This window comes from Balaenoptera musculus, chromosome 9 (assembly GCF_009873245.2).
Source record: "Balaenoptera musculus isolate JJ_BM4_2016_0621 chromosome 9, mBalMus1.pri.v3, whole genome shotgun sequence".
NCBI lineage: Eukaryota > Metazoa > Chordata > Mammalia > Artiodactyla > Balaenopteridae > Balaenoptera > Balaenoptera musculus.
Window position 1 is genome coordinate 23711673 of NC_045793.1, and position 22407 is coordinate 23734079.

The 22407-nt window shown below is 39.3% G+C and overlaps 1 protein-coding gene across 4 annotated transcripts in view; it reads right to left on the reverse strand.

The window, feature by feature from the left end:
- The window catches only part of AHCYL2 (adenosylhomocysteinase like 2), a 175281-nt gene that overhangs the window by 17354 nt on the left and 135520 nt on the right, over positions 1–22407 (reverse strand). For all 4 annotated transcript variants that reach the window (XM_036863871.1, XM_036863870.1, XM_036863873.1 and 1 more), the window contains exons 5-11: positions 18664–18766; positions 16605–16699; positions 13417–13523; positions 11841–11957; positions 8382–8445; positions 7814–7902; positions 5063–5133 (exon numbers count right to left, since the gene is read on the reverse strand). In XM_036863871.1, the coding sequence (XP_036719766.1) occupies positions 5063–5133; positions 7814–7902; positions 8382–8445; positions 11841–11957; positions 13417–13523; positions 16605–16699; positions 18664–18766 (646 nt within the window). The remainder of the gene's footprint in view (positions 1–5062; positions 5134–7813; positions 7903–8381; positions 8446–11840; positions 11958–13416; positions 13524–16604; positions 16700–18663; positions 18767–22407) is intronic.

The window sequence follows — 22407 nt, forward strand, 5'->3', positions numbered from 1 at the left end:
CTTATTAAAGAGACTCTTTTCTCCATTGTATATCTTTGCCTCCTTTGTCACAGATTAGTTGACCATAGGTGCGTGGGTTTATCTCTGGGCTTTCTATCCTGTTTCATTGATCTATATTTCTGTTTTTGTGCCAGTACCATATTGTCTTGATTACTGTAGCTTTGTAGTATAGTCTGAAGTCAGGAAGTCTGATTCCTCCAGCTCCGTTTTTTTCCCTCAAGACTGCTTTGGCTATTCGGGGTTCTTTGTGTCACCATACAAATTTTAAGATTTTTTGTTCTAGTTCTGCAAAAAATGCCACTGGTAATTTGATAGGGATTGCATTGAATCTGTAGATTGCTTTGGGTAGTGTAGTCATTTACACAATATTGAGTCTACCAATCCAAGAACATGGTATATCTCTCCAGCTGTTTGTGTCATCTTTGATTTCTTTCATGAGTGTCTTATAGTTTTCTGAGTACAGGTCTTTTACCTCCTTAGGTAGGTTTATTCCTAGGTATTTTATTCTTTTTGTTGCAATGGTGAATGGGATTGCTTCCTTAATTTCTCTTTCTGATCTTTCGTTGTTAGTGTATAGGAATGCAAGAGATTTCTGTGCATTAATTTTGTATCCTGGGACTTTACCAAATTCATTGATTAGCTCTAGTAGTTATCTGGTGGCATCTTTAGGATTCTCTATGTATAGTATCATGTCATCTGCAAACAGTGACACTTTTACTTCTTTTCCAATTTGTATTCCTTTTATTTCTTTTTCTTCTCTGATTGCCGTGGCTAGGACTTCCAAAACTATGTTGAATAATAGTGGTGAGAGTGGACATCCTTGTCTCGTTCCTGATCTTAGAGGAAATGCTTTCAGTTTTTCACCATTGAGAATGATGTTTGCTGTGGGTTTGTCGTATATGGCCTTTATTATGTTGAGGTAGGTTCCCTCTATGCCCACTTTCTGGAGAGTTTTTATCATACATGGGTGTTGAATTTTGTCAAAAGCTTTTTCTACATCTATTGAGAAGATCATATGGTTTTTATTCTTCAGTTTGTTAATATGGTGTATCACATTGACTGCTTTACATATATTGAAGAATCCTTGCATCCCTGGGATAAATCCCACTTGATCATGGTGTATGATCCTTTTAATGTGTTGTTGGATTCTGTTTGCTAGTATTTTGTTGAGGATTTTTGCATCTATATTCATCAGTGATACTGGTCTGTAATTTTCTTTTTTTGTGGTATCTTTGTCTGGTTTTGGTATCAGGGTGATGGTGGCCTCACAGAATGAGTTTGGGAGTGTTCCTTCCTCTGCAATTTTTTGGAAGAGTTTGAGAAGGATGGGTGTTAGCTCTTCTCTAAATGTTTGATAGAATTCACCTGTGAAGCCATCTGGTCCTGGACTTCTGTTTGTTGGAAGATTTTTAATCACAGTTTCAATTTCATTACTTGTGATTGGTCTGTTCATATTTTCTATTTCTTCCTGGTTCAGTCTTGGAAGGTTATACCTTTCTAAGAATTTGTCCATTTCTTCCAGGTTGTCCATTTTATTGGCATAGAGTTGCTTATAGTAGTCTCTTAGGATGCTTTGTATTTCTGTGGTGTCCGTTGTAACTTCTCCTTTTTCATTTCTAATTTTATTGATTTGAGTCCTCTCCCTCTTTTTCTTGATGAGTCTGGCTAAAGGTTTATCAATTTTGTTTATCTTCTCAAAGAACCAGCTTTTAGTTCTATTGATCTTTGCTATTGTTTTCTTTGTTTCTATTTCATTTATTTCTGCTCTGATCTTTATGATTTCCTCTACTAACTTTGGGTTTTGTTTGTTCTTCTTTCCCTAGTTCCTTTAGGTGTAAGGTTATATTGTTTATTTGAGATTTTTCTTGTTTCTTGAGGTAGGCTTGTATTGCTAGAAACTTCCCTCTTAGAACTGCTTTTCCTGCATCCCATAGGTTTTGGATCGTCGTGTTTTCATTGTCATTTGTCTCTAGGTATTTTTTGATTTCCTCTTTGATTTCTTCAGTGATCTCTTGGTTATTTAGTAACATATTGTTTAGCCTCCATGTGTTTGTGTTTTTTACGTTTTTTTCCCTGTAACTGATTTCTAATCTCATAGCGTTGTGGTCAGAAAAGATGCTTGATATGATTTCAATTTTCTTAAGTTTACTGAGGCTTGAATTGTGACCCAGGATGTGATCTATTCTGGAGAATGTTCCGTGCACACTTGAGAAGAAAGTGTAATCTGCTGTTTTTTGGATGGAATGTCCTATAAATATCAATTAAATCTAGCTGGTCTACTGTGTCATTTAAAGCTTGTTTTTCCTTATTAATTTTCTGTTTGGATGATCTGTCCATTGGTTTGAGTGAGGTGTTAAAGTCCCCCACTATTATTGTGTTACTGTCGATTTCCTCTTTTATGGCTGTTAGCAGTTGCCTTATGTATTGAGGTGCTCCTATGTTGGGTGCATATATATTTATAATTGTTATATCTTCTTCTTGGATTGATCCCTTGATCATTATGTAGTGTCCTTCCTTGTCTCTTGTAACATTCTTTATTTTAAAGTCTATTTTATCTGTTAAGAGCATTGCTACTCCAGCTTTCTTTTGATTTCCATTTGCATGGAATATCTTTTTCCAATCCCTCACTTTCAGTCTGTATGTGTCCCTAGGTCTGAAGTGGGTCTCTTGTAGACAGCATATATATGGGTCTTGTTTTTGTATCCATTCAGCAAGCCTGTGTCTTTTGGTTGGAGCATTTAATCCATTCACGTTTAAGGTAATTATCGATATGTATGTTCTTATTACTGTTTTCTAAATTGTTATGGATTTGTTTTTGTAGGTCCTTTTCTTCTCTTGTGTTTCCCACTTAGAGAAGTTCCTTCAGCATTTGTTGCAGAGCTGGTTTGGTGGTGCTGAATTCTCTTAGCTTTTGCTTGTCTGTAAAGCTTTTGATTTCTCTGTCGAATCTGAATGAGATCCTTGCCAGATAAAGTAATCTTGGTTGTAGGTTCTTCCCTTTCATCACTTTAAATATATCATGCCACTCCCTTCTGGCTTGTAGAGTTTCTGCTGAGAAATCAGCTGTTAACTTTATGGGAGTTCCCTTGTATGTTATTTGCCGTTTTTCCCTTGTTGCTTTCAATAATTTTTCTTTGTCTTTAATTTTTGTCAGTTTGATTACTATGTGTCTTGGCGTGTTTCTCCTTGGGTTTATCCTGCCTGGGACTCTCTGTGCTTCCTGGACTTGGGTGGCTAATTCCTTTCCCATGTTAGGGAAGTTTTCGACTACAATCTCTTCAAATATTTTCTTGGGTCCTTTCTCTCTCTCTTCTCCTTCTGGGACCCCTATAATGCGAATGTTGTTGCGTTTAATGTTGTCACAGAGGTCTCTTAGGCTGTCTTCATTTCTTTTCATTCTTTTTTCTTTATTCTGTTCTGTGGCAGTGAATTCCACCATTCTGTCTTCCAGGTCACTTATCTGTTCTTCTGCCTCAGTTATTCTGCTATTGATTCCTTCTAGTGTATTTTTCATTTCAGTTATTGTATTGTTCATCTCTGTTTGTTTGTTCTTTAATTCTGCTAGGTGTTTGTTCTTTAATTCTTCTAGGTCTTTGTTAAACATTTCTTGCATCTTCTTGATCTTTGCCTCCATTCTTTTTCCAAGGTCTTGGATCATCTTCACTATCATTATTCTGAATTCTTTTTCTGGAAGGTTGCCTATCTCCACTTCATTTAGTTGTTTTTCTGGGGTTTATCTTGTTCCTTCATCTGGTAGAAAGTCCTCTGCCTTTTCATCTTGCCTGTCTTTCTGTGAATGTGGTTTTCCTTCCACAGGCTGCAGAACTGTATGAACTGTATACTTTAAAAGAGTGACTTTTATGGTATGTAGATTACATCTCAATAAAAAAATTTGATTGTCTTGGTTGTATGACCTTGTGAATTTGCTAGAAAACATTGAATTATACACTTAAAATGGGTAAAATGTATATGGTAAGTAAATTATATCTCAATAAAGCTACTTACAAAAAAAGAGATTGAAGGATTGATGTGAAACAAGAACAGTTTCTTTTTTCTTTTTTTTAAAAAATAAATATATTTATTTATTTTTGGCTGTGTTGGGTCTTCGTTGCTGTGGGCAGGCTTTCTATAGTTGCGGTGAGCAGGGGCTACTCTTCGTTCTGGCGTGCGGGCTTCTCATTGCGGTGGCTTCTCTTGTTACAGAGCATGGGCTCTAGGGCACACGGGCTTCAGTAGCTGTGGCACACGGGCTCAATAGTTGTGGCTTGTGGGCCCTAGAGTGCGGGCTCAGTAGTTGTGGCGCACGGGGTTAGTTGCTCCGTGGCATGTGGGATCTTCCCGGACCAGGGATCGAACCCACGCCCCCTGCATTGGCAGGCAGATTCTTAACCACTGTGCCACCAGGGAAGCCCCAAGGACAGTTTCTTATGGTCCCTCTTTGCCCCCAGCTCTCCTTGAGACTACAAATAATAGTTTTATTCTTAAATATTCTGATTTTCCTCCTTTAAAATAGAATTATAAAATAAACCCAATATTCCAATGGCTTTTGGTTCTAACATAAAGATAAAATATCTCAGTCCAAGGAAAGTAGCCATATCTGCATATTCCTCTCTAAAACTCAAAATCTACCTCTTTGGGAATTAACACAACTACCTTTTCCACTTTCTCTAACTACAAAGAATTTTGCTCTAGCCTTTCTTTAATTACAGGGACTAGAGAGCAATACACATCACTTTTGGAAGTAAAATTTTTTAAAATGTACAAATTTAAGATCTAGCTTCCCAAATAAAACTCACTGGTAGCCATCTCCTAGGTGGCTGAGGATGGATGGAGATATGGAACAGTTAAAAAGACTAGAGAGAAACTTTCCTCTAGGGATGACCTAATGGTATACTTTTGGTCAGAGTTCTAAAGAGGTAGGAAGAATGTGAAAGATTGGTTTTGTGGACTACTATCTCTGGCTTTTAGAGTTTGGTTTTGTTCAGAACATTTCCAGTCATTTTTCACTTGTTCCATGAAAGTGTTCCCAAGTGCCACCCCACCTTATATGTCATAATCATACCTGTACAGGTAATAACAATATCCACTTGTCGGATGACCTCATTTAATTTCACCAGTCGAAATCCATCCATACTGTAGAAATAAAGCATGATCAATTAACCTAAAAAAGCAGCTGGGGAGCCTTCTGCCACATAACCTCAAAAGCTATTACCCAAGTTGCTTTGGTACCTACATCACTTTTTGATACAGCTGGACTATTCTTAGTGAAAAATTCAAACTCTTTCCTTAGTTCATACAGGACAGAAATAAAAGGTTCTTTCTAACACTGGGACCTAATTCTTCCTGATAATAGGGAGGCAGAGTTAACCATGAAACCCCAATCAAGTTTCTAGAAAGTGCCATTTTACCTGAACCTACTACCCCATTGAAATTGCTCTCCCCAAGATCATCGATGATCTCCTGAATGCCAAAAACAATTTTTTCTTAGACTCTAATATTACTTGATATCCTCTGCTACATTAAACATTATTTGCATTCTTAAGGTTCTATACTCTTGGAGTCCATGATACCGTTTTCTCTTGGTTTTCTTACTTTTCTGATTGCTCCTTCTCGATCTCAGTCAACCTTTAAATGTTGGTACTCTGTAGGGTACTCTTTTCTCTATTCTTTCGGCACTTATCCATTCCTTTCCCTTGGCTACAAATGATGCCTCACAGGTGGCTGATTTGCACAATAACATCCTTAGCTTAGATCTCTCCAAAGCTTCAGAGCCATAGATCAAATTATCTACTGGATAGCTCCTCCTCATGTCCCACAAGGACCTCAAACTTATTGTGCTTGAAAACAGACTCCTTATCTTACCCACACCACCAATCCTGTTTCTCTTCTTCTATATTTTCTATCTTAATCAATAGCATTACTGTTCACCCAGCTCTACGAGTCAAATAAACTAGAATGTCCTAGCCTACTACCTCTCCCTAATTAAAATTGTCACCAAATCTGGTTGATTCTTTTTCCTTAATTCCTTAAAATCTTAATTCTTAATCTATCCCCTCTTTTCTAGACGTGCAGGTCTGATGTTCAGGTCTTATTATTTCTTGCTGTAGTAGCCCCTGGCCCCATCTCATCGCCTCTAGGTTTATGTCTCTCTAATTCATTTTGCAGAGTGATTTCCTGAAATGCCATCTGGCTCATGTCACTTCCTTGCTTAAAATACTTCGGTGACATTGTCTGGTATCAGGATAAGATCCAAATACTTATGTTGATATATGATTATACTGACATATGATTCCTACTCAGGTATTACCACTCCCCCAAATTTATCCTATCGGCCAGCTCCATTAAAACACTTCCAGCTTCTTAAATATAAACATGCCGTGCTCTCTACTTCCTAGGTGACCTTGCATATGTTCCCTGTACCTGAAACTTACTTCCAAACTAAGAAGTCACTTAAATAAGTTTTAAGACTCAGCTCCATTGACACCTCTTTCTACCCTCACCGCCCTGCTCTTTAGTTAGATATTCCTCCTTTGTGCTCCTACAGAAGCATGTGCTGTTTATCTCTATCACAGCACTTACTACACTGCACAGAGGTTATTTGTCTGTGTGCTTCTAAAAGCAGGGACCTTGTCTCATTCATCTACTCATCTTTCATCCTCAGCACAGAGCACAGTACCTAACATAGAATAAGTGATCAGTTCACGTCTATAAGATAGTTTGAATCAGTACCTCAGTCAATATTAAAGCACATTCAGGTTTCTCAAATGAACCCTGAAAAAGTGCTAGAATGGTGATAGTTCCCTTCGTGTGCTGGAGCCCTGACTCAGACAAAGCCAACAACTCTGTTGGGGAAAACTGTGTGTTGATGGCTACGGTGTGTGGGGAGTGGTAGGACAGGAGAAAATGGTTATGGAAACATCTTTATGCCATGCCTCATCTATGCTGGGTGCCTTCCTCTGGAGGGTTAATGGTAAAGACCGGGTGGGTTATTCAGGCTACAGACACGGGGACTTTGCAGTAGTTTTCAGGGACAGTGGTATTTTATCCTGCTGAGGGTGGCAAGAGACAATTTTAATAATAGCTACCACTTAGTGAGCATTTATTATGTGACAGCACCTCTATACTTTACATAATTATATATTTATTATATAATGTATAATCATATGTAATAATTATATCATTATTTTCTGAACTTTCACAGTTGAAGTAGATAAGATTACCCTCATTTTTAGATGGGAAAGGAACTATTTTTTTTTAAACTTTTAATTTTGGAATCATTTCAAACTTAAGAATTATAGGAATAGTACAAACAACTCCTATATACCCTTCAGTAAGAGTTAGTAGAGTTTATCCTTCATTTAGATTTGTCTGATATTTCCTCCTGATTACATTAGGTTATGCATTTTGGGGAGGAATGTGACAGAAGCGCTCTTTTCAGTGCATCACTTCAGAAAGGATCTGATGCCAGCCTATGTCTTTTTTGATCATTGTTTTCAAAGGGAGAAGGATGGCATGTGGAGCTGATAAGGGGCTACTTGCTCTCTGGCTCAAGGCGACCCCTGTTACTATTGCCACAGGAGTTCTAAATTGTAGCTTCTGACAGTCTCTGCTCTCTCAGAGCAGAGCTCCTAGATCTTTGAAAGGCAGGCGCTTACAGTTAATAGCAGCCTCTCAGGATCTGGGCAGCTTCTCAGGACCTAGGCCCCTCTAAGATGAAATGTGGCATTAACTAGGCCATTCTTTGGAGGCAGTTAGAAGATCATATGTTAGACAGTGGTGAGAGGAAAAAGCAAATCTCCTTTTGTATGCTTACCAGGCTTGAAGAGCACAGATGGGGTCAATCTCAGTTACATACACAATGGAGCCCATAGCTTTTAAGGCAGCACAGCAACCCTTCCCCACCTGAAGAGGAGACAGTACACATAATAAGGAAAGTCACAAAGAAAACAGTTTCTCAAAGCTTCTGGTAAAGTGTACCCCCCTTTCCGCCCCCAAAAGGAATTTCACTGAATAGATTCACACTTAGGGAAAAATAAGAAAAAAATAAAATGAATGCAGTTCATAAACAAACTCCTAAACCCTGCTTAGCACATGCACGTGCATAAGAACACCCACACTCAATGATTTATAATCAAAACACAAGCTAAAAGAACATCACAAACAGTGCACTGGAACAGTCAGAAAATCAGCTTAAAGAAAAAATAGCAAAAATGCAAAGGGAAAAAGAAAGATTGTACTTTAACCAGAGGGCCTCTGAAGTTACTTTTTTCCCATTTAAAGTGGTAAATGAATGTACTTTTATGTCCATACAAGTGAAAAATTCTAGTATATTTTAGCAAAATACATTTTAAACACCTAATAATTGAAAGGTTAAACCTTACCTCTCCATAGCCACAGACCACCACCTGCTTCCCACCAAACATCATGTCTGTTGTTCTTTTAAGTCTACGGGGGAAAAAAATTAAATCAGAAAAATCTCTTGTTTCTCCCTTGAGATTAGATTGAGCCCCTTTGTTTTCATGTTTGGGTTTTGGTTTTTTTTTGGTTTGGGGTTGTTTTTTTTTTTTTTTTTATGTTGAAAGCAAGCCTGGTTTCTATCCTAGAGAAACTATTTAATGACTAGAAAGAAAAGTTCAATAAAATATGTATTTTCTTATCCATGCTATCCAATCAATTCCATCTCTATGTGAGGCCTTTTTTCTTTTTATTCCCCTTGTTTTGGGAGTGGTACAGAAGGGAAGAAGCTATAGACCACAAAGTAACTTTTAAACATAAATGTAATTTTTATTTAGGAGGTGACAAAGCTCTGGCTTAATGTGAATGTTGTAGCTTATTGAATTAGACACATAAAACATAACGCTGATAAATGAGTCCTACATTTAGTAGTATCAAAATTGCCAATAGGTCCCACATTAATTCACCAGGGAGGGTAATGGGCAACAAGGTGGAGAAGAGCCTTGAAACACACCAACACTGACTACATGAGGTAGTGAGTTTTCTGGGCTGAGTCCTCCTCAGACATGTTCTACCTCTTTCTCTCTGATTCTCTATGAAGCTAGAATAAAGGTCCTTACTGTTTTCAAGGTCTCTTGGAAGAAGTTGTAGGAGCAGTTTCTGGTTTCTCTGTAGGGTCAGTTGGTCTCCCTTCTCTAGGAAGCCCTGGCTAGGCAGAAGAAACTTCAACTAAAACCTGCCATTCTGAGACAGACGGTTCCGACAAATATTTGTAGGTCTTTCTACTCATCTGTTAACCTCTCCTGCTGAAAAGTCTATAAATGCCCCAAAGGCAAAGTAGAAATCCTATCTTTTTAATGATTTGACAACTCCACTCACTAGGAACTAGTATAACTCCATGAACTCCAGTGAAACTCAATAAATATCAATTAAGTGCAGAGGCAGTTTCTGTTGAGTGAAGAGGGTAAGTCTGGCTGGGCTACCACCATACTCAAAAGCCATGGCTTAGAATGGTCCTTGACTGGCTCAGCACAGCAAGGAAATCAATAATCATATTTCTGAGCCTCCTTTGCTTTGACTACCCACAAGCCTTTCTGACTCTCTTCCCAAAGGAAGATGACTCTCTCTTTGTGACTACAAATGACTGTGTGGTGGAAGGGAAACTTCATCAACACCACTACTCTGCAAATGATAGGATGACAGACCAGGATGGATTCCAGTTAGGCAGTGATTTCCTTGTGATCTGAGGGACCCAGATCTGCCTCAAGGTTCAAGGATAAAGGATAGAAAAGACCTCCGTCAAGGAAGGACTTTTGGGGATGTGAGTGTAAGCTGTCTGGCGGTGTATAAGAGTCATGCCAAGTCTCTGACTTCTCTCTAATTCTTCTAGACCCAGAACTCTCTAGAAGAGTTCCTGAAATACAATCTGTTTTATGATCTAAAAATCCTATCTGGGATATCCTTTTTCTTCCTACCAAGTCTTCCTTCATCAGTCTCCATAAGGCTGCACCTGCCTTGCTTTTTGGCATTGCAGACCAATTACAGAAGTGTCCTCTAGGACTGAGTGGGGCCATTCCCTCATAGCTTATGGTGCAGTGTGCAACCAGCTCAGAGCTACAGAAGCTCAATCCCTAATCCCTTCCTCATATGGACTCTCTATTTTGCAGCCTTCCCTGGAGCATACTTTGCCTCTTCTTTAACTTCTCCTACTCTCAACTCCTCTGAGTCTACGGCCGTACCACCCTGAACGCGCCCAGTCACATCTCAACTCCTCTGAGAGGAGCAACTGCCCATGACCCAATTGGAAAGTTTTTCACCATCTGAAAATGCCAACAAGCTCTTACTACTACTCAGCAGGTTTCCAGTAGATGGGTGATGTTTTCTTATTTCTTTATTAACTTTAACTCCAGCTCCACTGCTTCCATCTTACTTTCACTTTCATACATTTCTGACGTTAAAGTATCTTTCTGATCCACAGGGTAATCACTGCTTAGGAGGGACTCTGTCCATGTCTATGAGCTAGTAGAGGTACCTGCATGCATCTGTTACTAAATATAGGCAGATTTTAGGCTCACAGATTTGGGAGTTGAAAAATCTATAAGAAACAGTTGTGGATGAGTAAATATTTTTATGAGTATATATCCAAATCATTATTATCAGGTGCAAAGCTGTACATCACAATAACAGTTATATGTGGACAGAACTAGGGACAGTCTGTAAACAGCCTGATGCAGTAAGAATTCACTCAAATGTCCAATCTATCTGATAATACTACTGACTCTATAGGAGTAATAATTAAAAATAGTTTGAATTTGCATTGAACACCCCCCTCCACCCCACACACACAAAAAAAGATTTCAAAGTAAAAGTCTTCTTATAAGATCTAACTCAATCCTAAACTTACTATATAGGGTTCTAGAAAGAAGGGCAAGGGAACTAACATTGATCCCCAGGATTCTTACCTTATCTCATTTAATCCTCACAATAACTCTATGAGATAGGTCTTACTGTCACCATTTTACAGATGAGGAAATAGGCACAGAGAGGTTAAATAACTAGTCTGAGGTCTTAGAGTTAATAAATGATAGAACCAGTTGTTAAACCAAAGTCCTTCTTGCGCCAGTGCCTGTGGTGTTGCAAATTGCCTGGGGTTCAGACTAGTAATGTGGCCCACAGGCCCTTTCTTCACTTTTCCATTAACTAATACATGATGGAAACCATTTGGCTTGGCAATATTCTAAACCAACTTAATGGTTTCACATAGGGAATTACTGAGTCTTCCCAGCAAGAATGAAGGAATTTCAGGACACAAGTGTAGAAACAGAAACTGGGCACCAGACGAACACAGTTTTTGGTATATTATATCTAAGTAGATTTTGTCAGATTTGCAGTCCTTACAGATTTGAAAAACTACAAATGCCACTGGGAAATAACCCTGTGCTCACCACAACTTTCCAGGTGGCCAGAGAATTGTATGATAGTTGGAGCTTAAGAACTGACAACATAACCTGGAAGAGAAATACCAGGAACCTTTTCCTAAACCATCAAAGATACTTACTTATTTATAATGACTTTAGTTACTGACTCCCAGGCCTGATAGGGTAACAAAGTAAAAACTCTGCCACCAATAGATAGGGGCTGGTCTGACTTTTTAAGTAAAATAGATTTGCTTGAAATAGTGATAGCAATGGTAGCTCTGGGTCATAAAATATTGAGTGTGATGTAACAGTGACAGCAATGGTAGCTTTGGGTTACAAAATATTGAGTATGATGTAGTAATAGATCCAGAGTTGCTACACGAATCATTTCTAGAAATAACCAAAACCAAAAAATTTAGAACCTCAATTCAACAACTCAAGTTCATCCCGAAGATAACAAAACATTACCCATCAAGAATTGATTCACGGCAACAGTAGAGGTTGTCAAATTTCTGTTTGGTGACTGAGTCATTGACATTCATGGCTGGAACACATAGCTTCCCAGCTTTGGATAGCTGGTACAGCCTGAGGATGAAGGAAATCAAGAAGAACATAAAACAATGAGATATTACAATCTACCATCAGTTTCATATCAAATTTCACAAATAAGTTAATTGAGTAGGCACGAGAGCCTGAGACACAACTAGTTTCATCCTATAAGGTGTATACAGAGAAATAAAGAATACCTTTCCAGAATCTGTATACAGCTTAGAAATAAAGATATTAATCAAAAGGCATGTGGGGAAAATCTTTGACCCACCACTAAATTTTAAGCATTAAAATGTAAAATTTTTAATTGCTTATTAGTTTTATTTCCCTTTTTAATTATAAAAAGAGAAACTTTAAGTACTATTTTAATCCCACTACTCTAATGCAACAACTTTTAACTTTCAAATAGTTTAACTTTCCAATAGTCTCAATTTTATAACTTCAATACATATACCTATAAATATGTATATCTGTATATAGGGGTTTTATTTAAACTGAGTCAACTAAAAATTAGAACCAGGTGTTTTATTCAAAATTCATCCCTTTCTAAAAGTTTGAAAATATGGGACAATCCAGAGTTTTATACATTCAAAAAGATCACAGTATATTGAAGCAGTGATGGTGGCTTATTCAGAATTTACTTCCCTAAAACTTTCATACTTTCAGTTCTTTCTGGGTAAATAACAGGAAACAGAAATGGTTACAATTTTACTCAGGGAATTAATGCTCATTTGAGAAACAGAACCCTAAATCCTTGTTCTCTGTGTAAGAACATAAGCTCTATGAGGGCCCAGGCTTTTGTCTGTTTTCCCCACTGCTAGATCCCTAGCATCGTTCTTAGAGTAGTTGCTGGTTCACTGTAGAAGTTCAATAAATAGCTGTTGAATAAATGAATTCGTCCAAAAAGGACAAGCAGTCATTGTATTACAACGACTAGAAAACATGAGGACCACACTTATTCCCCTAGCTACTCCCCCCTCACTATTTTAAGTTTGCTATTTGTGTTGTTAATTTAAAAAACAAGTGTGCAGACTCATATCTCATCATTTCAGATCAGGTTTCAATTTTTAACATAATGTATTCTATAAGTATGTGATTATAAGAATATATATCCAGGGGCTTCCCTGGTGGCGCAGGGGTTAAGAATCCGCCTGCCAATGCAGGGGACACAGGTTCGAGCCCTGGTCCGGGAAGTTCCCACATGACACAGAGCAACTAAGCCCATGCGCCACAACTACTGAGCCCGCGTGCCACAACTACTGAAGCCCGAGCGCCTAGAGCCCGTGTTCCACAACAAGAGAAGCCACTGCAATGACAAGCCCGCGTACTGCAATGAAAGAGTAGCCCCTGTTCGCCGCAACTAGAGAAAGCCTGCGTACAGCAACAAAGATCCAACACAGCCATAAATAAATAAATAAATAAATAAAAATTTGTAAAAAAAAAAGAATATATGTCCAGGCTGCACAAAACCAGGCATATCCATGTCAAATCTTACCTGTGGACTCCAGTAACACTCTCTTCCACTATGCCCTTGATTTTCTTAAACATGTTGGGATACTTCTTATAAATCCAGTGAGTAAGATCCCCTCCATCATCCAAGATCTGCAATAATAAGCATCAATAATGTCATATTTCAAATTTCCCAAATGGTTATGCAAAGTAACTTAAGAGTCAGTATAATGACCAACAGTCATTACACTGAAGAAAAAAAAACCAGTGAGGGACTTCCCTGGTGGCGCACTGGTTAAGAATCCGCCTGCCAGTGCAGGGGACATGGGTCCGAGGCCTGGTCTGGGAAGATCCCACATGCTGGGGAAGAGCTAAGCCCGTGCGCCACAACTACTGAGCCTGCGCTCCAGAGCCCGCGAGCCACAACTACTGAGCCCACATGCCACAACTACTGAAGCCCGCATGCCTAGAGCCCGTGCTCCGCAACAAGAGAAGCCACCGCAATGAGAAGCCCGCGCACCGCAATGAAGGGTAGCCTCCACTCGCCGCAACTAGAGAAAGCCCGCGCGCAGCAACGAAGATCCAATGCAGTCAAAAACAAACAAACAAACAAACAAACAAAAAAAAAAACAGTGAAATGAAAGGCCAACTGTAATTCTCACAGCCAAGTGACCTTCCCAAATGACATACCCGCTAGGATCAAAATATAGAGCAGCGCAATGAGGATTTTCTTACGGACTAATAGCTTAAGTGATTACCTAGACCATTAGCTCTTGGCTGTACTGTTGGTAGTCAGAAAGCCTAAACTTGATATTAGCATATTTATATTGGTTGAATTCAGGACTTTAAATATCATCAGTAAAAGCTTAGTTTAAATAAAGCCAGATAATTAGTCTCCCTCCCAGAACAATGGCTTACAAACGTGTATTCGTTAATCCTTTACGTCTCCCAAAGTACAGGCACTCTCCTATCCAAAGTGATCAGGCAGCACTGTAGGGTTTTGCCTAGCACAGCCTCACACTCTCTATAAACCAAATTAAAAATAACTAGGGCACTGTGCAGCATGTAGGTGCGCAAGCATGCCTCTGAATAGCTCATCACTATTTCAGGTTGGGATTAAAGATAAACACAATGCTGTGCCCACTGGAGCTTTCATCAGCAGAGGAAAGTCTCTGAATTATAAATAAGCTAAAGAAAGACCAGATTAGAATACTATTAGGCAGTAGGCTGTGGCATTTCAGCCCTTCATCTAGCTGTTAGAAACGCTTGGCAGGACTTTCCAAGTTGTTACACCCACCCTCCTGGAAAGACCCACAGGACTAAGCTGCCCTCCACTGGCAAGCACCCATTTTGCAGTCCCATCAATTATCAACTCTACTACAAGTGCCGAAGATGCCATACTGGACCCCTGGGTACACAAAATCTCCAACCTCATGTCTACCACCTGATCTATTTTGCTTCTGCTCGTTTTTTTTTTTTTTTGGCCGTACCGCTCGGCTTGTGGGATCTTGGTTCCCTGACCAGGGATTGAACCTGGGCCCTTGGCAGTGAGAGCGCTGAGTCCTAACCGCTGGACCGCCAGGGAATTCCCACTTCTGCTCTTGTTGTTGATCTATTTTCTCTGATTCCACTAAACCTTATTTGAGAGCAGGGATCCAAGGCAGGATTCTTATTAAAACTCTTACACTTGCTCCATACCATAAAATAGTGCTCCATTTTCTCCCAGTAGAAACCTTCAGAACAGATTCCCTAAGAAACGGAAAGGCTCCTCTGAGTTTCTCTCTCCCTTTTTACATGTATGAAATCCCTCATGGAGTTTTTCCTTGCAGCCTCTGATCCCTAGCCACACAAAAGATCAGAGACAAAAAAGATTGTGTCTTAGTCTCAGTATTCTCATCTACCTTTCCCTTTTAACACAGGTATTGAATACAGGCAGGTAGGTGCTATCCCTAATATTTATTTAATGAATGTAGCCCATAATTCTCACCCTGTCGTCCTACTGCAGAAAATTATTGTCACCTGGGAATCTTCCTGAAGCTGGCAAGCAAGTAAAAGCACTAGATCTTGACAGGATCCAAAAAGATATGGATCCTGTTTCCAAGTTGTTCTTACCCTTGTCTTACTCTCTTCGTCAACCTTTCCAGCAGTGTGTGCTGGCTCTACAGTCTATAAAAGCTCTCCATGTACAATCGCCTGTCCTCCTTATGTTCATGACTATAAAATTAATGTTTTATTTCCAGTAGAACCCCCCTGGCATATCTTCTTTAGCACCTGTCAGTCACACTCCCTTCTGTCACCGTTAAACTCCGCTGGAATGAGCTGACTCATCTTATAGCTGAGTCCTCCCTCCCTTTCAGGATACAAAGGTTTTAACCCAGCTTCCTCAAACCAACACTTGGTGCAATGTGACCTGGATCACAGAATCCAGAAAGACAGGCTGCTTCTCTCTGCTGTGTCCCAGGTGAAGCCTGCTCTGCAGTCTTTAGCAGTAAGCAATAGTTGGACTAGAGCTTCAAGGATTCTTGTTTCAGTTGATTCCCTAATTTCTCCTCTCACCCATATGCAGAAAGGTTTGCAAAGCAGGAGTGCATCGTACTTTGTGAAGCTTTTTGCTTCCCCTTGTGAATCTAATATGCTCTCAGCCTTCAAGCACTTGATCTTTTAAAAAATGAAACAAAAATAAAAACTAAGCAAAAATTAAGACCCCAAAACTTTGCCTATTCATCTTTCTTCAGGTGAGAAATGAATAAAGAGAAGAAATTTGAACTTGGAATCCCTTCAGGTTTACTATAAATTTAGCACGTGATTCTAGAAAGAAACCTAAGTACCATAGGAGCTGTGTGTGCATGTGTGTGCTTTAATCATTGATGTTGTCGGGCGGGGTGGGTGGGAGGTAGGGGGTGGTGGTAAGCAGTGGTAGGGGATGGTAACTCATTAATCTTACTTTTTAACCAGTCATGTGTGAACCCTGAGCAGTATTTTAATGTTGCTGATGAATATGAGTGCTTCTGAGATCAGCACTGACAATGAAAAGCACTTTGAGGCTATAAAGAGGTTGAATATTCTTGGGATGTCCTAAGCATAAGCATCTAGTTCTGCCAGAAGCCCAGGTACATCAGATGGAAAAGGAAGCATTTGCCTTCCTTCCTGTTGGGAAACCCTCTCCCAGACCACACTCTCCCTCTCTATACCTCCAGGCCCCAACAGAATTGTGTTGGCAGAGATCTAACCCACCATGTTTGGCTGCCAGCCCTCCACATTCACACATCTATCAATGCACCACCAGAAGTCATCTTCTGACTCTCCTTTCCAGGCAAACACAGGAAATCCTGAGAAAAAAGAACAAAGAGAAACCATTAAAGCCTGAAAAAGGGCTGACCCTAAATTTTGGCAAGAAGATGCTGGTTTTCCCCAATTCCAAGCTCTCTCATTCTGCTATACTTCTTGGGTTGACTTTCTTCAATGATTAGTATTGTCTTCAGTCCTTTTACACTCGCCTTTGTCTTTGGTGGTCATTTCACTCCTGTTAGACCAAAGAGGACAAACAAAAGGGCCAAGGGTATGACAGATGCTAAAAGTATGACTAAAGGCAAAAAAGAAGAAACCAGAAATATGTACTTCTTCATCCAGTCCAACTGGAATTCTCATCATTTCCCAACTACATTTTGATCTTTCTTGTTTCTATACTTTAGTCATCCCATCCTCTGCATCAGGAAAACTCTTACACTCTTCTCCCTCTGTTCAAATGTTGTTATACTTCATTGTCCAGTTAAGTATCATGTTCCTAAGGAAGCCTTATAACTCAGCTGAAAGTGATCTCACATGGAATCTGAACTTTTATAAGCCCCTTGTTGGTATACTAAATGTGGGTTTATGATCTGTTGTGGCATTATCATATATGCCCTTGTACTATCATTATTTATATATGTGTCTTTTCTCCTTAACCACAATATAAGATTCTGAGGGCAAAGACACTCTCATTTGTTCTTAAAGTAGGTCAATAAGCATTTGTTGAAAAAAAAAAGAGAAATGAATGTACATGTACAATTAATTGGACTATATATTTATATATGTGTACTTTCTATACATATTTTATACATTAATAAAAATTTTACAAATGAATGACTGTAAATGAAAGAACAAATAAAACGCTCAAAGTGCTTGCAAAAAGAGAGGTATGCATGCACTATAGAGCTTTCCCAGAATTTCTCAATAGCTCTGAAGCAAGTGTTTGGTATCCTGATCTGTGTTGGGCTATCAGAGAGTGAAGGCAAGGAACTGGCAAAGTCCAAACTTCTCTATTTCTTTTGTCCTTCAAGTGTCAGTGGTTGTTGTTATCAAATATTAATCTGCCAGGTCAAGTCCTGTTTACCGCTGAAGCAGAGCACCAAACATTAACTGCTGAAAACCAGTCAGACCACAAAATTATGCCTGAAGCATTTTCTTTTCTAATCCATATGACCTTAGACAGTGAATAATGTTCACTGGTGCTCTCACAAGGCAAAGCATTAACTAATAATGGAATATTAGACATAAGATGATATTTGTGACTGTAAAGCAACACAGTTACCTCGATCATATTTAACAAGAGAAGCCCAGAAAGAGGGCAAACTCATCAAGAATAGGGACCCACCAAGACATGTAAGCAACCTAAGTGTCCATCAACAGATGAATGGATAAAGAAGATGTGGTGTATACATACAATGGAATATTACTCAGCCACAAAAAAGAATGAAATAATGCCATTTGCAGCAACATGGATGGACCTAGAGATTATCATACTAAGTGAAGTAAGTCAGAGAAAGACAAATGTTACATGATATCACTTATATGCGGAATCTAAAAAAATAGTATAAGTGAACTTATTTACAAAACAGAAAGACTCACAGACACAGAAAACAAACTTATGGTTACCAAAGGGGAAGGAGGAGATTAACAGATACACACTACCATATATAAAACAGGTAAACAACAAGGATTTACTGTATAGCATAGGGAATTGTATTCAATATCTTATGATAATCTATAGTGGAAAAGAATTGAAAAAAGATATATAGATATAGATAGATATATAGATATAGATACATATACACATATACAGTGAATCACTTTATTGTATACCTGAAACTAACACAACATTGTACATCAACTATACTTCAACTAAAAAAAAAAAAAAAGAATATTTCTTTCAAGACAACTTTAAATGTCAACTTTCCTTACAGATATTTATTGAAACAATGGAACTTTTTGGAAACTTTAGCCAAAGACAAAGAGAACACACAAAAGATCTTACCATTTTCTGCTAGAGCAGCAGCCACTTCATTGAGAGTGGAATAGATATTGCAGGCAGCCCATCGGCACTGTGCCCCCAGAGCGCCCAGAGTTTCCATAAGCACCTATATTAAAGAGAAAGCAGGAGATGAGCAAGCATGGGCCAAACAACTGGTCAAGGAGATTAAGTTTATATATTTGACAATGAGAAAGTACATTAGGAATAACTAACGCCCATGATTTTCAAACTGTGCTTTACAGAAACTTCAATACTTTGAGAAAAGGGCAAGGGTTCGGGGTAGGCATGGGGAAGACTCCCGCTGAGCTGTATGCTTTTACTCATTTAACATATTGGGGCCTCCCTGTAAGATTTAATTAAACCAAGGCTTTCAGTGCCAAACATCTTTTTAAAAACCACAAATTTATAGCTCTGCTTCTCCTTAGGATGTAGAAAGCTGCAAGAGAAGCTTCTACCTTAACAAGAAAAAGCTGGATAATCTACAAAACCATAACTTTTCTTGAGTACATCTAAGAGCCGAGGTCATAATGCAACCAAGGAACTCCAAAGAGCACCAAATCCCTTTAAGGAGAGCGGGAACACTGTTTCACCCTTGTCAGAGCACAGAAGGAAGGGGTGGCTGCCATACATCACGGTAAGAAAAAATAAGCTAAAATTTTAATGAATTAGTAAAGGCTGAGTGTGGGAAAGTATGTCAGTTTGGAACTTCTGGTAGCCCCAGGCACAAGGAGAGTTCATACTCACATGCAAGCTCTTTTCCAGGGGCTTCCAACCAGGGCTCACAAGAAAGATTGGGGGCAGGGAGCTGATTGGCTGGGCTCAAAGGTAAGCATGAAACCTCGGCACTTCTCCACAGTCTTCTCTCATAGGAAGCAAAAGCCTTAAACTGTAGCAAGAGGAGCAGGAATTATGCCTGCCACCAGGGACCAGGCAAAGAGCCATTGCTTCTGGGGAAGGGTGGAAGCAAAAACTCTCTGCTCCTGGGGGAGTAGCAGAAAATCATCTTGGGCCCAGGACCCTACATTGATACAAAGTAAAAATCTGCTACCTCTCCAGGAGGGACAGGAAAATATCTCTGCTCAAGACCTACCACCAATACAAGGCAAAATTTGGCTGCTACAGAGAGGAGTGGCAGGAACACTGAAAAAGTCCTACCTTCACAGAGGCCTGCCTAACACCGAGGCTGGACCAGAAAATCTAAGAACCCCACTTGCCCTCACCTTGAGCCTAGCTCCAGGAAACAAGAAGTAGCAGTCGCGTGCTGCAGCGGGGACATGCACTTGAAGACAGAGCCCCCCTGTGGCAAGCATGTGCAGAAGCGGCTGAAAGCCCGAGGGTGAAGTGCAAACACTGAGGAGTACAAGAGCCATCCAGCCTGGAGGAATTTGTAGCCTTTGGTATGGAACAACAGAATTGAAATCCAGCCCAATTCATGGCAATAATGGAAAATAATATACTACCATTCAATGTAAAATCGCAAGGCAAGCCAAAAAAAGTGAAAAAAAAACCCAACCCATTGTCAGGAAAGTATTCAAGAGAACCAGACTCTGAGATGAGATAGATGTTTGATCAGACAGGAACTTTCAATTAACTATGATTAATATATTTATGCTAAGGGGTGTAGTGAAAAAGATGGACAACATCCATGAACAGGTAGGGAATTTCAGCAGAGAGATGGGAACTATAAAAACAAGTCAAATAGAAATGTCAGAATTTTTTTTTTTTTTTAAGGATCAGATTTAAGAATTCTTTCATTAGGCTTATCACCAGACTGGGCATATCTAGGGATAGAATCAGTGAACTTGAAGATAGATCAATAGAAATCACCAAACTGAAATACAGAAAGAAAAAAGAGTGGGGGAAAAAATCAGAAGAGAGCATCTAAGATCTATGGGATACTATCAATGGCCTAATTTACAGAAGGAGAGAACAGGGCAAAAGATATATATGAAGAGTTAATGGGCAATTATTTTTGAAAATTAATGAAAGAGGATCCAGGAACAATGATATCCCAATAGCAAAGAGCACACTAGTGTACAGATCCACTAAAAGGAAAAGGAACCAGGGCTCCTTGGAGAAATGGCTGATTCCAGGGATAGGACAGGGAAGGTACAAAATGAGCTTAGATCATCTTGTATGAGAAGAAAGGAAGTGCTCAAAGAAAGAAAGGGATATGTCAAGAGACAAGGCACAGAAGCAAGACTTAAGGGGTTCCTCTTGGCCAAAATTGGAACAATTTTTATCATAATAAATAATGATAGTAATGGATTATAACCCATTTAATAAAATAGGAAACAATGACTCCACACAAATACATAAATGAATGAATAAATGGAAAGTTTGATGAAGAATGGGATATTTACACAGTTTCGTATTACTACCTCACAAAATACTTATTAATTACAAAAGGGGAAAAATAACTTTTACACTAGAAAAGTTTGGCAGACACCACCTCCATCAAGGGATCAAAATGAACATCAGTTATGGGACAAATCGAAAACAAGTGCCATCCAATAGGATTAAATGAAAAAAGCACAGCATCATTTTCTACGTACTAAGGACATACTAACAGAATAATTTGTCTATAATCTTCAAAGTGTCAAGGTCATGAAAGTCAAGGAAAGACTGATGAACTATCCAGCACTGCAGGAGACTAAAGAGATGACAATTAAATGAGACACATAACTATGGACTGGATCCTTTGGTTATAAAAAAGTATTATTGGGACAATTAGTGAAGCTCAAATGGGACCTGAGGATTAGATGGCAATAATGAATCAATGTTAATTTCCTAATTTTGGCTTTTTTTTTTTTTTTAATTTATTTATTTGTGGCTGCGCTGGGTCTTCGTCTCTGTGCGAAGGCCCTCTCCAGCTGCGGCGAGCGGGGGCCACTCTTCATCGCGGTGCGCGGGCCTCTTATTATCGCGGCCTCTCTTGTTGCGGAGCACAGGCTCCAGACGCGCAGGCTTAGTAATTCTGGCTCACGGGCCTAGCCGCTCCGCGGCATGTGGGATCCTCCCAGACCAGGGCCCGAACCCGCGTCCCCTGCATTAGCAGGCAGAGTGTCAACCACTGTGCCACCAGGGAAGCCCCTAATTTCCTAATTTTGAATGGCTGTACTGGTTGGACAGGAGAATGTTCTTGTTTGTAGAAAATATACACTAAGGTATTTGTGGGAGCATCATAAGGTTGGCAACTTACTCTTCAATGGTTCAGAAAAAAAGTTATCTGTACTGTGTTTGCAACTTTTCTATAAACCTATGTGTATTTCAATTTTTTAAAAATTATTAAAATAAATTTAATCCACTGATTTGATCCTGACTTACTTTCACTTCAGTATGTAAGATGGAGATAGGCTTCTTTATAAGAAGGTAGTATAGGGACTTCCCTGGTGGTCCAATGGTTAAGACTCTGCATTCCCAATGCAGGGAGCCCAGGTTCAATCCCCGGTCAGGGAACTAGATCCCACATGCCACCACTAAAAAGATCCCACATGCCACCACTAAACAGATCCCACATGCTGCAACTAAAGATCCCACACACTGCAACGAAGATCCCGCATACCGCAACTAAGACCCAATGCAGCCAAATAAATAAATGAATAAATATTAAAAAAAAAAAAAGAAGAAGGTAATGTACCACCCTACTGCTTCGATTAAGAGCTCTTTTAACAAGGATAAATCTTTGGTGAAAAGGTTTGTTTTAAAATTTCCTGACAGTGCTTAACTTTGGGTACTGATAATTTT